The sequence below is a fragment of the Mesoplodon mirus genome (genome assembly GCF_964341445.2).
Source record: "Mesoplodon mirus genome assembly, chromosome: 1".
Lineage (NCBI taxonomy): Eukaryota > Metazoa > Chordata > Mammalia > Artiodactyla > Ziphiidae > Mesoplodon > Mesoplodon mirus.
This window is the reverse complement of record NC_138976.1, coordinates 69,834,825-69,850,438: the sequence shown is the minus strand read 5'-3', so window position 1 is coordinate 69,850,438 and position 15,614 is coordinate 69,834,825. Positions and strand designations below refer to the sequence as shown.

At 36.1% G+C, this 15,614-nt stretch overlaps 1 protein-coding gene across 4 annotated transcripts in view; it reads left to right on the top strand.

Moving 5' to 3' along the window:
* KDM4C (lysine demethylase 4C) overlaps positions 1-15,614 on the top strand; it is a 392,092-nt gene that overhangs the window by 245,456 nt on the left and 131,022 nt on the right. For all 4 annotated transcript variants that reach the window (XM_082628071.1, XM_082628070.1, XM_082628069.1 and 1 more), the window contains exons 16-17: positions 9,829-9,884; positions 12,090-12,198. In XM_082628071.1, coding sequence (XP_082484197.1) covers positions 9,829-9,884; positions 12,090-12,198 — 165 coding nt within the window. The remainder of the gene's footprint in view (positions 1-9,828; positions 9,885-12,089; positions 12,199-15,614) is intronic.

Sequence of the window (15,614 nt, the reverse complement as noted above, 5' to 3'; positions counted from 1 at the left end):
TGAATGGTATTAGGTGAGGGAAAGGGACCTAAGTAGGAAAGGTACAATGTCCAGAATATGATCTCAATTTATACTTTTTCATTCAGCTTTTAGCTGCCCTGGGGGTGGGTTACACAATAGAATGGCTCTTTAGATGCTGTCCTTGGGAGCCAGGAATAACAGCTGCTCATAGAGTAATCATTTTGTAACAGGCATTTCAGCATTTTTTTTGTTTTGTTTTAGGAAACATTAGTTGACTAGCAATATATCTAAATCTGTATAATAGTGAGTCATTTTACACTGGGTGTTATTGTTTCTAGAAGAGGCATGCTCATAAACATAAGATAAAAAAAAAGCCTGGCAATGAGTGTTCACTGTGGAATTTTATTTATTTGTTTTGTTCTGCAAGGCTGAACAATTTTGCTATCTCCTCAGGTTAGGTTGGAAAGAAGTTTCCATACACTGAGAGACTCTGGTAGAAATCACAGATGCTCATTTAAAATTTTCATTTAAGTAAAAAAATATTTAGGAAAAAAAGATAAACCTCCATGATTACATTAATTTTAAATTACACATATTTGATGGAAGGTTTTTTTTTGAATTTTATTTTATTTATTTTTTAAAACAGCAGGTTCTAATTAGTCATCCATTTTATACATATTAGTGTATATATGTCAATTCCAATCTCCCAATTCATCGCCTCCCCCCGCCCCCCACTGCCACTTTCCCCGCTTGGTGTCCATACGTTTGTTCTCTACATCTGTGTCTCTATTTCTGCCCTGCAAACCGGTTTATCTGTACCATTTTTCTAGGTTCCACATATATGTGTTAATATACAATATTTGTTTTTCTCTTTCTGTCATACAGAGACTGTCATACAGAGTGAAGTAAGTCAGAAAGAGAAAAACAAATATCGTATATTAATGCATATATGTGGAACCTAGAAAAATGATACAGGTGGAAGAAGGTTTAATTTCTTTGTGTGTCTGTGAGTTTTCTTTTTTCTTTTTTTTTTTTTTTTGTGGTACGCGGGCCTCTCGCTGTTGTGGCCTCTCCCGTTGTGGAGCACAGGCTCCAGATGCGCAGGCTCAGCAGCCATGGCTCACGGGCCCAGCTGCTCCGCGGCATGTGGGATCTTCCCGGACCGGGGCACGAACCTGTGTCCCCTGCATCGGCAGGCGGACTCTCAACCACTGCGCCTCCAGGGAAGCCCTGTGAGTTTTCTTTTTTTAATGTAAGAGTAATAAGTATTGTTAGGAAGGTCTCCCATTCCCAACATTCTCAGATTCTCAAATCTCATTTTTTTTTTTTTTTTTACAGAAAACTACTCATACTGTTTAGTTAATCAGCCTTTCAGATCTTTTCTGTGCACAAACTAATGCTATATTTTGTTGTTCTTGGGAGACCCAAATGGTGTCACAGATTATTTAAACATGCCTTAGTGTTTTCACTTAATATTTCATTGTGTAATTCTTAGTAATTCAGTAATTTTTGGATTTACCATATCTTTTTCATCACTATTTTAAATTTCAAACCTGAATCAAATTAAAAAATTCAGACATTACAAATAAAATCTAAGTAACTGACAATTCCAGTTCCTCCCAGAGCTAACTGTTTTCTCTATTATGAACAGAAATGAAATGATAGTCATTGTATATTCCTACTTCTGCATAGATGTAAATGTTTAGCTAAGATAGATTCTAAGAAGGTGAATTGCTTGTCATAATTTATGTACATTTAAAATTTTGATTGATAATGCTGAATTCCTCTCCACAGGCACCATAACAACTCACATACCCCCAGACTATAGATATTCTGATTTAAAAATCTGAGGTTAACCCTCATTATTTCATTTTTCATTTTCTTTATTCTTGAAATTGTGTATCTTTCATGTATTTATTGGCAATGAAGAGTCTTTGAATCTTCTGCCTATTTTTTAAAAGTATGGCTTTTTAAAAATTATTTTTTGGATAACAATCTTTGTTTTTTATTGTAAATTTTTAATCTTATTTTATATTAATTTATATAGTATTTTATCCTTTAGAATTAAAAAAATTTGATGTAGTCAAACTTTATTAATGTTTTCTACATGTCTTTTGTTTTTTAAATGTTATATTAAGAAGTCATATTTATCCTAAATTCATCAATATATTTGCCTAAAATTTCTTTTAATACTTCTGTAGTTCTGCTTTGTTTTTGAGTTTAGGTCTGTAAATCAATTGGAATTTATTTTTATGAATCAGAAATACATACACACACATTCAATTGAATTCATTTTTGAATAGTTTGTGGTATTAATTTTTGGTTATTTATCCAGCTCTAACTTTCTGTTTTCTAATATTCTCTTCAACCAAGAGTAGTCTGCCGTTTAACATATCACTAAGTTTTTAATTTCAGGTTATTTTTTTTTGGTTATAGAATTTTTATATTGTTTTTAAAAATCTGATTTGTTATTTATTTGTAGTCTCTCACTTACATTCATAATACCCATATTTAATTTTTAAACATGTTAAAATGCTTATTTTACATCTTATATCTGAGCTCAATGTGCATCTAATTCTATTGTCTTTTTTTTTTCTGCTTATGTAACCATATTTTCTTGGATGTTTTTTGAGTTTTTATTGTGAGCTTATATTCCTTCGAACTTAATATTTGGGAATTTCTTGAGGGCTTTGTTATAGGTGGTTGCTGAAAATTACAATTTTCATTTTTATATTATCAAAACCCACCTTCCAATAATATCATCCTACTTCATGAACAGTGTAAGAACCTTACAACAGTATAATTTGATTAACTTCCCTTCTGTTTGTGGTCTTATCTTACATTTTACTTCTGCATAGACTCCACTCCGTCTCCGTAGTATCGTTATTTTTGTGTGAAACAATCAAGTTTTTAAATGAAACTTGTATAGTCTCTCTGTCTCTCTCTTTTGCTCTCTTTGTTTGTGTGTGTGTGTTTTGAAGATATTAAAGCTTTATTTTATATTTACCCATTTTAGGTGTTCTTCATTCTTTCCTGCCACTCATGGTTCAGGCTGGTGTCATTTTCCTTCATTCTGAAGATTTTTTTTTAGTGGTTGTTATAGTATAGATTCATTCTCATAGATTTTTGTCTCTATGAGATTATTTTTATCTTCATTTTCAAAGGATATTTTCCTTGGAAATAGAATTTCAGGTTGCCAGCTTTTTTCTTTCAGTATTTTATGGATATTGTTCCATTGCCATTTTCCTCCAATGTTTCTGGTTGGATTTTAGATGGAATTTATACGGTTGTTTACTAAATGTGTCTTTTTTCTCTGCTTTTAAGATATGTTCTTCATATTTGGTTTTCAGAGTTTTGATTGTTAAGTATTTAGATATGCTTCCTTTGTATTCATCTGCTTGTGGTTTGCTGGGCATCTTGGATCTATGGGTTGATGTCTTTTATCAACTTTGGAAAGTTCTCTGCCTTTAACTCTTCAAATATTTCTTATCATCCATTCTTTCTTCCCTCTTCTTCTTGGACTCCAATTATACATAAATTGAATAGGTTGTTATTTTCCCTTAGAGCTCTGTTAAGTCTTATAACTGCTTTTTTCCTTATATTTCCTATTCATGTCTTTAAATTAATTTAGCTTTTACTTTGCCAATTCCAGTCTGCTTTGAAATCTGTCTATTGAATTCAACATTTCTAATGTCATATTTTTTCATTTCTACCATTTTAAGTTGTTTTTAAATTAATTTAATGACTTTGCTAAAATTTTTCTGTTTCTTCACATATATTGTCTGTTCTTTTCACTAGATCCTTTAGCAATTCAAACATACTAATTTTAAACTCTCCATCTGATAATTCCAATATCTTGCCTATCTTGTGTCTGATTTTATCGATTATTTCCTTTCTTGATCATAAGTCATATCTTCTTGCTTTTTAGTGTACCTTGTGCTTTTTTTTTTTTTTGATTGTGTGGTGGACATTTTGTCTGTAGCAAATGAAGTTAAAATTATTATTTCCAAAAAGAGTGTGCCCCTTCATATGTCAGAGTAGAAGTGAAGTCAACCTGATTGCACCTGAGTGGGGTCTGCACTTTTTTGCAGCTTTTGTTTGATTCAGTCTACTCTGATGTCAGGTGTTTTGAGGGTGGGATTAGGACTTCTGCCTTTAGCAATGTTTGTTTCTGAGACTATGGAGACTCTAGCGTTTGTCTGGTTTCCATAGCTGGATTGGCAGCTTTTAAAACTAGGAAAGATTTCTCTTTGCTTTAGAGCCCAGCTACCTGGATTTTGGGTTCCTGGAGAGTTTTCTTTTCTCTCTACTTCTTTGTCTTGCTTTTCCTACCTCAAGAGAATTATAATGACAGATCCATATTTTATTCCCTGCTAAATTACTATACCCAGCTCATCATCCGTTGACAATGTTATAGTGGTCTGGAACCACAATTAACCTTTCACATATTTAACTACTGTTCTTCTTGTATTGACTGTGTGTTTATGAATTGCTTTACATTTATTAACTCATTTAGGGAAGTAGTAGTTTTTTCCTCTTTTATAGGTAAGATATCTGAGGGGTAGGGGCTAGGTAAGTAACTGACCAAAGGTCATATCAGTAGTGAATGGCAGAACTGTGATTTGAACCTTGGCCATCTGCACTTTGTTAAGCACCCGGATATGGCTGGCTCACTAGTTTTACTGTTCTTCCTCTCATTTAAATTGGATTCATTTAGCCTGAGGTTTGATTGCACAGACCAACTAAAACACTGCTTTTGCCTGAAATGGTATCATTTTTGAAGGATGAAGTGGAGATAAATTTAATATCATACCAATGAGAAGTTTTATTATTAGCTAGATTAATGAAACAAATGGGAACACAGATTGTTATGTAATATATGCTTGCTTGGTAACAATTTTTTTTGATATGAGTTCTTTTGAGGGGATTAGTTTAAAAAATGAATTCTTAGTTACTTATAGAAATGAGGAAATGGGGACTTGGTTATGCCCTTTGTCATTATTTTCTTCATAGTATGGTTAAATACACACTGGTCTTCACCCCTTCTCAGTTGTGAGCTTTCCAGGGCAGGTACAGTTTCCTGTTTATTTTGGCTGTCTACCTTGTGCCTTGCCTCCAGAAGATGCTGGAGAAAAAAGCATGGACATGTGGTCAGGAAGGGCTGAGCCTGAACCCAGTTGCTCCTTTTGCTAGTTTGTTAGGGGTTGGAAAACTACAACCTGTGGGTCTAAGCCTGCTCACTGCCTATTTTTGTAAATAACATTGTTATAGGGATACAGCCACACCCATTTGTTTACATATTGTCCTACAATGGCAGAGTTGATTAGTTGCAGTAACTCTGTAGTTGTGCAAAGCCTAAGTTAGTGAATATTTGACCATTTACAGAAGAAGTTTGATTACCCCTGGATTGGATGATTTTAGTCAAGTAACTCAATCTCTTGCATCTTAGTTTCCTCATCTATGAAGTATGGTATTAGTTACCTAATAAGTTCATGTTAAGGAAGGGAGGTGAAGTACATGATGTTTCTGGCATGGTATCTGGAATGAATTAGGCCTTTAATATAGTCTCTGTTCTTCTGATGGAAGAATTTTTATTACTGATAACCAATTCAATGATTTAATGTCCTGAAGGACACTATCACTTCCTACTTTCTCATTCAATTCTTTCACTGAATTTGAAGATGATCAATACTTAGTACAATTAGTATATTTGGTAGGTGCCAACCTTTCTGTATATCACATTGTATACAGCCTTTCTGTATATCAATCTGTGTATCTGTATAGATTCTTAAGAAAACTTGGGCTACTTTTCAGGTAAGGGTTAATCTATTAAATTTTTTTGTTTTCTGACAATAAAGTACTACTTAGACAAAGGAAAGAAAGGTTAAAAATTGTCCTATCTGATACTGTCTTTTACTGAGCTCTGAACATAGGCACTTAGTTCAAATTAATTTACAAATGAATGACTTGACAGGTTGACATCTTTGTGTTTCTATCAGACCAGCTAGTTTCACCCATATAAGTGATGGTGAGTTAAAAAAACTGACGTAACTGGACATGACTTTTTTCTTTCCTAGTTATCTTTTCCAAATTAAGGGAATCAAATAGAAACTATGATATCATATAGTATCATGTAAATCAAAATTACTTGGTCATGAATATTTTTGTACTTTACTAAGAAATTTGATTTCTCACTCAAGTAAATCATGGCAAAAATAACTCAAATCACTGTTTCTTTTTTTTTGTGCAGAATTTTAAAGTTTTATTTCTTTGTAAAATACTTATCAAGAGTTTAAACAGTAAAACAGGAAGACACAGACCTACTTGAGAATGGACTTGAGGATATGGGGAGGGGGAAGGGTAAGCTGTGACAAAGCGAGAGAGGCATGGACATATATACAATACCAAATGTAAGGTAGATAGATAGTGGGAAGCAGCCGCATAGCACAGGGAGATCAGCTCGGTGCTTTGAGACCGCCTGGAGGGGTGGGATAGGGAGGGTGGGAGGGAGGGAGACGCAAGAGGGAAAGGATATGGGAACAGATGTATATGTATGACTGATTCACTTTGTTATAAAGCAGAAACTAAAAAAAAAAAAAACCTGATAGAGGGAAAATAAAAAAAAAAAGTTTAAACAGTGCTTGCATTCTCATTGTATAACTTATTATTTTTTTTTAAAATAGATCTTTATTGGAGTATAACTGCTTCACAATACTGTGTTAGTTTCTGTTGCACAACAGAGCGAATCAGCCATATGCATACACGTCCCATATCCCCTCTCTCTTGAGCCTCCCTCCCATCCTCCCTACCCGACCCCTCTAGGTCATCACAAAGCACCAAGCTGATCTCCCTGTGCTATGCTGCTGCTTCCTACCAGCCAACTATTTTACATTTGGTAGTGTATATATGTGCATGCCACTCTCACTTTGCCCGTTTCTTTTTTTTTTTTTTTAGTTTCTGCTTTATAACAAAGTGAATCAGTCATACATATACATCTGTTCCCCCATCCCTTCCCTCTTGCGTCTCCCTCCCTCCCACCCTCCCTATCCCACCCCTCCAGGCGGTCTTTGCCCATTTTTTAACTCCATGTTAAGTCACTGGAGCCTGAAGCTTTCTTTCCTTAGTACACCACCAATATGTGAAAATGGTCTTGGCAATTTGGTGATGCTTTGGTGATTTTCAAGATTTTCACTCTGCCCTATTTTGCCATATTTTCTCATTTATTTAACAAATTCATATGGAGGGTGCACTCTCTATTGGCTGTCGTGATAGAGAAAGAGTCACCTAACAGATATTCTCCCAGCACTCATTGAGCTAGCAGTTTAGTGAAGACAGCAGAAGGGATTCAACAAATATTAGCAAGAGTAATGAGAGGGAAGTAACTGAGCAGGGGATGAAGAGAGCCCTCTTTGAGAAATCAACATTTGGGTTGAAATGTCATGGATGTGTTCAGTTTAATGAAGAACGGAGCAGCGTGTCTGGTGTGTTTGGGGTCAGAGGGAAACTCATGGAAGGTGGGATTGACAGAATTCAATTGATTGGATCTAGGATGAGAGGAAAATTATGTCTTCTAGCCTGAGCTAGACTGGATGGTTGATGCCACTGCTGGGAAACTGGCTTGGGAAGAAGACATGAGCTCAGTGTTGCATGTGTATTTGAGATGCCTGTGGAGCTGTCAGTGAGACATCTCAGGAGACAGATGTTTGAGTCAGTGGCGTTTTGGGAATCAGGGTAGTAGATCAAATGCCTAGCAAACAGGTGTGGAGAGAGGAGTGAATAGGCCCTGCTACAGAAATTACAGTGTTTAAGGAGCATGAAAGAGATGCCTGTAAAGGAAGCTGAGTATCAACTAGAGATGGAGAAGGACAATGAGGAGAGTGGCGGGTCATAGAAACCACAGGGAGAAACTGTTTTAGGCACAGCTGACAATGTTGAATGCTGCTAAGAGGTCAGGCGAACCAAGGACTTGAAATATCCATTAGATTTGGTGACATGGAGGTCGCTTGTGACCCTAGAAAGAACAAGTTTCATGTTGTGACAGGCAGGAGTCTTCTCAACTCCACTTAACACCTTGAGTCTACAGATTCCACTTTAGAGGCTGTTTCCTTCTGTTATATTTGGCTCTGCAGCACATGTACCTGTTCATGATCCTAATCAGGTGCATGGAAGCGGCTTCCATGCTGCTTTGCTATATTTAATTCTGCTAACTCGTCCCTTTAGGCTTCTTCTCACTACTAGTTTAATTAATCAGACATCTAATTCTCTCTGTGTCTGCTCTTCTCACGGTCCACAGCTCTCCTTTCCTGCATTCCCACTTACGTATTAACATCTTTTTATGTTAGTTTCAATGACAACATTTGACCTCCTGTTTTGTGTTCATTTTCATCCTCTCTCTGTAGAAAGTGTGTTAAACTACAGAAAAAAAATAAAATCAGTAACATTTTATGAAATTGTTATTGAATAATTTGGATATTATTGAATAATGTGAATTATTGGATTTCCCATTTTCAATATTTGGATTGTGAAATTTTCCTTTCATTGTGTGTTTCATCAAAACCAGTTCTTTCAAAGGCCACTGGAATATGGCTTTGCAATAGAGAATGTTCTCCATCAAATTATCTTCTTGAGCTGGGCTTATAATGGATTCAAATGGATATACACAGGGCAGCTTTTGCTACTCTGAACCTTTAATAATCACCAGGGAAGTTTCAGACAGATGTGCAGAGACATTCCAGACAAGTAAAACCATTGAACATTTCTAGTCTTTTTGCCTTTTTTGCTGCCTATTAAGAGTTCTACAGATATGTTGATCCTCCTCAGTGGTTTTGGTGGTGTTCTCAGAAAAAGAAAAGCTGTGGAGTATGACACCCCATTATTAATAGTAGATAAGTTAGAGGGATTCCCTGTAAAGCTGAGCAAAGCTGTCAAAATCAGTTAAGGGAGATCACCTTAAAGAACATATAAAGAAATTTTATATAGACAGCTTGGAGGAAATAAAAAAACACAAAATAACCTGTAACTATTGAAAAGAAACCCCAGACTATTAGTGCAGTAAATTGGGAGGACAAGCTTGAGGTTGAAAATAAAAAATTTACTTAGGTATTTAATTAAAAATTCTAGGTCAACAAAAGGCATTGCATTACTTTCTGGCCCTGTTTTCTCGTGGACTTTTTCATAAAATTGTAATGAGAAATGATAAAGTATGTTTGTAGTAAAGGGAGTCATCTTGGAATGAAAAGTCTGTGCCAATCTAAGACACATAGAAGTGCCAAAAATATAAACTTATGTGGGGAAGATAAAGGAAAACATTTTATGGCACTGTTTTCTGGGGCTGGAAAGCCTGGGTTTATCAGAGCAATTTTTCCCACGCTATTTGCCCATAGAAAGACCCAAGAGATAGTTTTTTGAAGAGTGTCTTTTAAAAAGAGCTTCCTTCCTATCCACATATCAGAATGAAGCCTGCCAATACCGTTTTTTAGCCACCCGTATACAGGAGTGGATTCCCAGAACTCAAGGGAACCGAGTTGTATGTGTATTTCTCTGTTCTAGAATTTTGGTACGTATCTCTCCACCTACCAGTTTCTCTGTGTCACAGCTTTCCCCCAGCGATGGCAATTGAACATGATACTAGGATAATGATGGTTTCCCCTAGGAGATACATACACTGAGAACACTTTTGGGTGTCCCCTCACTTTCCTACCTCTCTTTTCCTCTCCCTTCTTGAACTGTTTAGAGATAGTCCTTCATGAATTTCCTGATAATTTTAATTTTAAAATAAAAAATTAGCATTTATGGGGATATTTAGATAAACAGTACTGACTTTTATTACATGGCTCTAATAATTGTGTGGTGTTTTTTCTGCCCTAGGAGTGCTGTCTCTGCAATTTGAGAGGGGGTGCTCTTAAGGAAACTAAGAACAATAAGTAAGTAGTACATTAATTGTGTTGAATTTCATCGTTTCCTTCTCTCTCTTGAGTGTTGAACCTCTGGATGACAGTGTGCTTTACCTCTCATTGTTGTACACGTTGTTCCACAGCTTTTGCTGTTTAGGTCTGAGGTGGGGATTCTGTGCATGTCTCCAGAAACCATTACAGACAGCATGTTCACCTCTGCTGGGCAAAGGTGTTCTAAGTCAGCTTCTGTTCTGTGTCCTTGACATCATGAGGAATAACCCCTCTTTCACTAACAGAGTTTGAAGAGAGCCCATATCCTCTAGGTGCCTTTGGAATCTTTGTGTTTAATGTGATGAATGCTTTCATTGTAATAAAAACAGAATATGCCTGAAAACAGTGAAATCTGTTATCTTCAGGTAAATGCAATCAATTATAATCATACTATTAGAATAAAACCATTTACTTTTAACACCAGCAAATTAACAAGAAAGTGTGTATTCTAAAATAGAAACACAGGGAGAAAAGATTGATTTTGCAATTTAAAGGGGACAGTTGGAGAATATGAAGAGAGTCATAAGTGAACATAAGAGAAAGTCTTGTTTCTATGGCGGTTGTTGAAATATATTTTTGTATGAATTTTATTTTTATGACCCGATTTAAATATTTAAAATGGGGCCAAAGCAAATTATAGGTTCCTATGGAAATAGAAACATGTAGAAAAGGTTTAGGTATAGGTTGTATTATGGTACTTGAGAGCCAGATCCAGCCCCAAGATATGTTTTATTTGACTGACACACCACTTTATGAATTTAATTCAAAATTTAAAAGTTGAGAGGTTTTATATAAAAATCCAGATGTTCATCTTTACTTAATAAATGATTGTGTATCTCTGTATGACAATAACAAGCTAGGATGAGAACCTGGCCTAAATGGGGCAGGTGCTCCTCGGGTTACCATGATTTACCAGTATGTGTGTATTTGGTTACATCTTGCCTGGCCCCATGGGCACTGGAGTTGGTACCCTTGGAGTAATGTCATGTCCTGTCATGTAATGATGGAGTTGGCATAATTACATGCATGTGCATGTTTCTGATTGTTTATAAGGAAGAGTGAAGGCACTTATTCCTACATTGATAAAGTTTAGTCTAAGAAGCTGTATATTTGCTTAATTTTGGATGTTCATCTCTCACAGTCTTAGTTAATGTCATTGGCACTATGCTAAAAACCATTGACTAGTTCTAGGATGTCACACGGGTTATGCAGACTGCGAGATGACTTAGGCAGTTCCTGTAAAGACAGAGGTGACAAGAACTTCTCTTCCTTCCTTTGGGCAGGACACAAAGAAGTAGTGTTTGCTATAGAAGTATAGTCTTTATTTAGATACAAAAGAATACCCTGATGGGGTCGACACTCACCCTTTGTCCCTGTGGTCTTTAAAGGCAGGATGGAGTCTTATATTTAGGGTGAAATAATATGCTTTGACTTAAAAATAGGTTGACAAATTTGATAATTCTTTCAAAATCTCTTTAAACCTCAAGAGTCTCTATATTTATTTGAGGCATAAGATTTATGAGAGACTTAACAGTGTTAATGAGGACGTTGTCATTTTTCTGGAGTAATTCAGAATTTGAAAGGAGATATTCTAGGTTTTTAGTAGGAAACGAGGGAACAAGCTAAATTTCATTTCTCCTTATCTCTTGGTTCCTTTGATTATAGTAGGATTGCAATAAGAAACAATTTAATTAAAGACTTAATCAGTATTAATTCTGTTAGAAAACTTTTGCTATTTGTTCTAGTTTGCTTCATGATATTCGTATTATGTAAAAAAGATTATGTGGTGTACCCAGTTTATACCTTTTATTAATTGAACTAATCTTTTGCCACATACTAATTATAATTAGCTTAAGTACATTAAACACCTCTATATTTCAGTATCAAATGAAATAGCAGACCTACATTTCAGTATTTTGCAGGTCACGTGTAGAAAAATATAATGATAGGATTCTTTGGTTTTCACCTAGTTCCTCATGTCACAGTGGTGGGCAGGTGTGGTACTGAATCTATCCAGGTATCATCCAGTAGGTTTTAAATTCAAAGAGTCTGTGATAGATATAGGCTTTGGGCTTTCTTTCTCATCTGTGTTTCCCATCCGAGAGAATTGCCATCCTCTGGTTGAAGTATGGGATACATAAGTTTAGGGAACGGTTGATTACATTTATGTCTCCTTTCCTGTAGGTGGGCCCATGTCATGTGTGCTGTTGCGATCCCAGAAGTCCGATTCACTAATGTTCCAGAAAGGACACAGATAGATGTAGGCAGAATACCTTTACAGAGGTTAAAGCTGGTGAGTGGCAAAGCTTCTTTTTTTTTTTCCCTCATAAATTAGTGTTAATTTCAAGTTCCGAATATTTCTATTTATGCATGCACTCCAAGGTAATTTTTTTCTTAGCCTCATTGTTTCATTCTACCTTTTTTTTTCCTTTAGCCTAAATTTACTTATCTGTGTGCACTTTTTTCCTGTTATATTTTAAGTCTGCCTATAACTTTCTTCAGCTTCTGTTTTCAGTGAGGCAAAGGAATACTGCATTTCCTGGATTAATGTGAATTTTCAAACTATAGGCTATCCTGTGAAGTTTGATAGAACTGACCCGAGCTATCCAACTATGTCTTATTTGAATTGCTTAGTTTTTCTCTCTCTTGCCTCTTTTTGGTTGGCCTTGACTTGGCAAAACGCATCTAACCTATTTTGTCATCTCTTCACCAAGAAGAGACTTGCAGAGAAATGCAAAAACTTTAATTATTCCCAAGGGATTTCCCCACGAATAGAGACAAGTCATTTAATTTGCCAAACTCTCTGGCTGGTTATTTTCCATTGTTTCTCTTTGTTAAGAGAGTATTTTTTTCATTGAAAAGTTAGGCCTTTAACATCCTCAACATTGATGTAACCTTGGAGTTCTGTTAAATTGTGAGCCAACAGGTCATTAGCTTAGGCCCTTATATTTCATAGTTAATGAGAATTTTCCCTAAAGTTAAATTGCCTGACCTTAAAATACTGAAGCCTGTCTTACAAGTGGACTTAATACCCTACAGTTTCTTCAGTCCTTACGTCTAACTTGGGGTCTTTCCACTATTTCAGAGGCTGAGCTGTAACTCTACCTGAGTGTTACTTGCTTTGTTATTAGTCGTCTCTCTCCCACTGGGGAGCTGGGTGTTTTGTCTCTGGACTTCTGTCTCAGGAACTTAGAATCTATTCTGCTGTCTTTCAGTGAACACTGTTATTTTCCACTATAGCTCCATCAGAAATTTCACATAGCTAGAAAATACGTGGCTCTTTATGGGCCTGATGACTGCTGTTGGCAGATATGAGTGGTGGGATCAAGGATGCTCAGGGTGTGGTAACGGAAGTTTTGTGAATGAGATGGAAATGATTGGGCCATTTCAATGGCCCCTTAAAGCTCATAGTGACTATCAGAAGAGAGTAAGGTTGTTCAGCTCATGGACTTCTGTAGGAAAAAGTTTGAAATCTTATATCTTGTTCACCAGTTTAAAAAAGAAAACAAACACTGACACGAGAGAAAGGCAGACGTCATCTTCCATGACTCTTCAGACTGCTGTTTCTACTTGCTTTCAAGAAATCTCATGTTTAGCCTTTATTTTGCCCTTTCTTTTGTTTTACTGTGCTGTTACTTTGTTTATAAGTGCATTCTGAGTGCAAAAACCGTAACACCCAAAAGGGTGAAAAGTTGTGTAAAAATTGGTACAGAAAGAAGAAAAAAGAATGAATACAATAAACCTTATATCACATTACATTTTATGCACAAACTGCTTTTCAACTATTGCTGTTTACTTATATAAACTTGTTTTCATTATTCAGTTGATACATATTCTATCTGTGAATATTGTTTGGGCCTTTATGATTGGAACAAAATGCATTAGTTTTTTCCATTAAAACTAATAAAAATATTTTTCATTGGGGGAAAAAAAACCACCAAAAAGAAACAAAAACATTTGCCAGAACTAGGACTGTAGGGCAGGTTATAAAGAAAAATGTTGAGTTCATGACATGCTACAACCTTTAATGCTTAGTGTGACAAATACTAACAAATGTCTTACATTTTAATATTTTTCTGATTTACAAGTAATATATATTTGCAAAAATTCAAACACTACATTTAACAACCACCTTTGGTTCTCTCTTCTGAAAGATGATTTCTGTTATCAGTTGAATGCCCCTTGGAATAGTGGTCATTGCTCTTGATGCTTCCCTGTAAGGACCTATGTGCTGGCTTCTCTTGTCCACGAATGCTTCCTTAGTGATCTGCCGTCCCTCACACCAGTCTCAAAGGGGTTTTAAGGGAACAGCAGGGAGGGGCAGCATGGATCATTTCCGTGCCAGTCAGCAAATTGTATTTGCTGTATTTCAGAAATCTGAAATCTGATGGTTGCATCCGAAAGTGGTAAAAGGTTGCCACCTTGATTGTGTATGTTACATATTCTTTATAGAAGGTTTTCCGTCCTTAAACAATTGGCACCTTTAAAAGAATGTGTCTTGACTGAACTTCAGATCACCTAAACTCTATTTCAGATGATAATGGAGAGCTCTTTATTGACATACAGATATTCATGACACATATTTGAGTGAAAACAGCAGGCTGTAGATCAGATTTTTTTCTGTTTTTAATACAATTTTATACGCATGGCGAGTTTTTTGGAATGATGTTTATCAGAATGCTCAAAGTGGTTATCTTAAGTGGGAAAATACAAGGGGAAACTTCATTTTGGGAGGGAAAAAAAATCACTCAAAAATACTGTGATAGTTTGAAAGGGGACAATGGCCAGAAAGAAGCTTGGGTGACTTTTTCACCAGAAATCCTCAAGAAAGCACCATGACTCTGTTACATCTCCTGTAGTATGACATCTGTGCCTCAGCCTTGCTCTCTGTCTCTTGGTGATTGGACTCAGGCTGGCTTTGAATAACAGAATTTATAAATGATCACTTGTGTGGGGGGTGGGTGGAATGCACCTTTCCAGGAAATAGGATGCTCTGCCCTGAACATATAATCAAGTGTTCCTAACACCAGCATTCTTTTGAAGTTTAATTAAGCTAATGAGTGCACATCCAGCTAGAAGTCAGAGCAGTAGTTTTGTGGTATTCCATCCAGGCCAACCTAAGTCTAGATGGATTACTTTACTATGTCTATTTAGTGGATGTATGTGTATCTCCTAGTGTCAGTTTCAGTCTTTTTTCTGCAGCTGTAGCCAACTCTTTTCTGGATGCTAGGTTGTTCACCCACCTACTTATTTACACAGATATGGGGGGAGAATATAAGAATTAGATGTCAGTGTCAATGTATTTCACCAAACAGTTATTACCTTACCCTGCCAAATACTTAGTGTACATTTTTGAGTAAGACATTGTTCCTGTCTTCTAGCATCTTATAGTCTAGGCTGGGCTTTCTCAACTTTGGCCCTCTTGACCTTTTAGACAAGTTAATTGTTTGTTGTGGGTGACTGTCATGTGTATCATAGATTCCAGCATCCCTGACCAAGCAGGCGATACCAAGGTATAAATTTCTAGGTATACTAGGTATAAATACTAGTTATAAGATGAGCACTAGGGCTGTAATGACAGCGTCATGACTATAGCTGAGACTGCTGGGGGATATGTAGGAAAGTTCCCAAGAGAGCAAATCCTATGAGTTCTCATCAGAAGGGTAACTTATTTTCCTTTTTTCTTTTTTTATTTCTTTTTGTTGTATC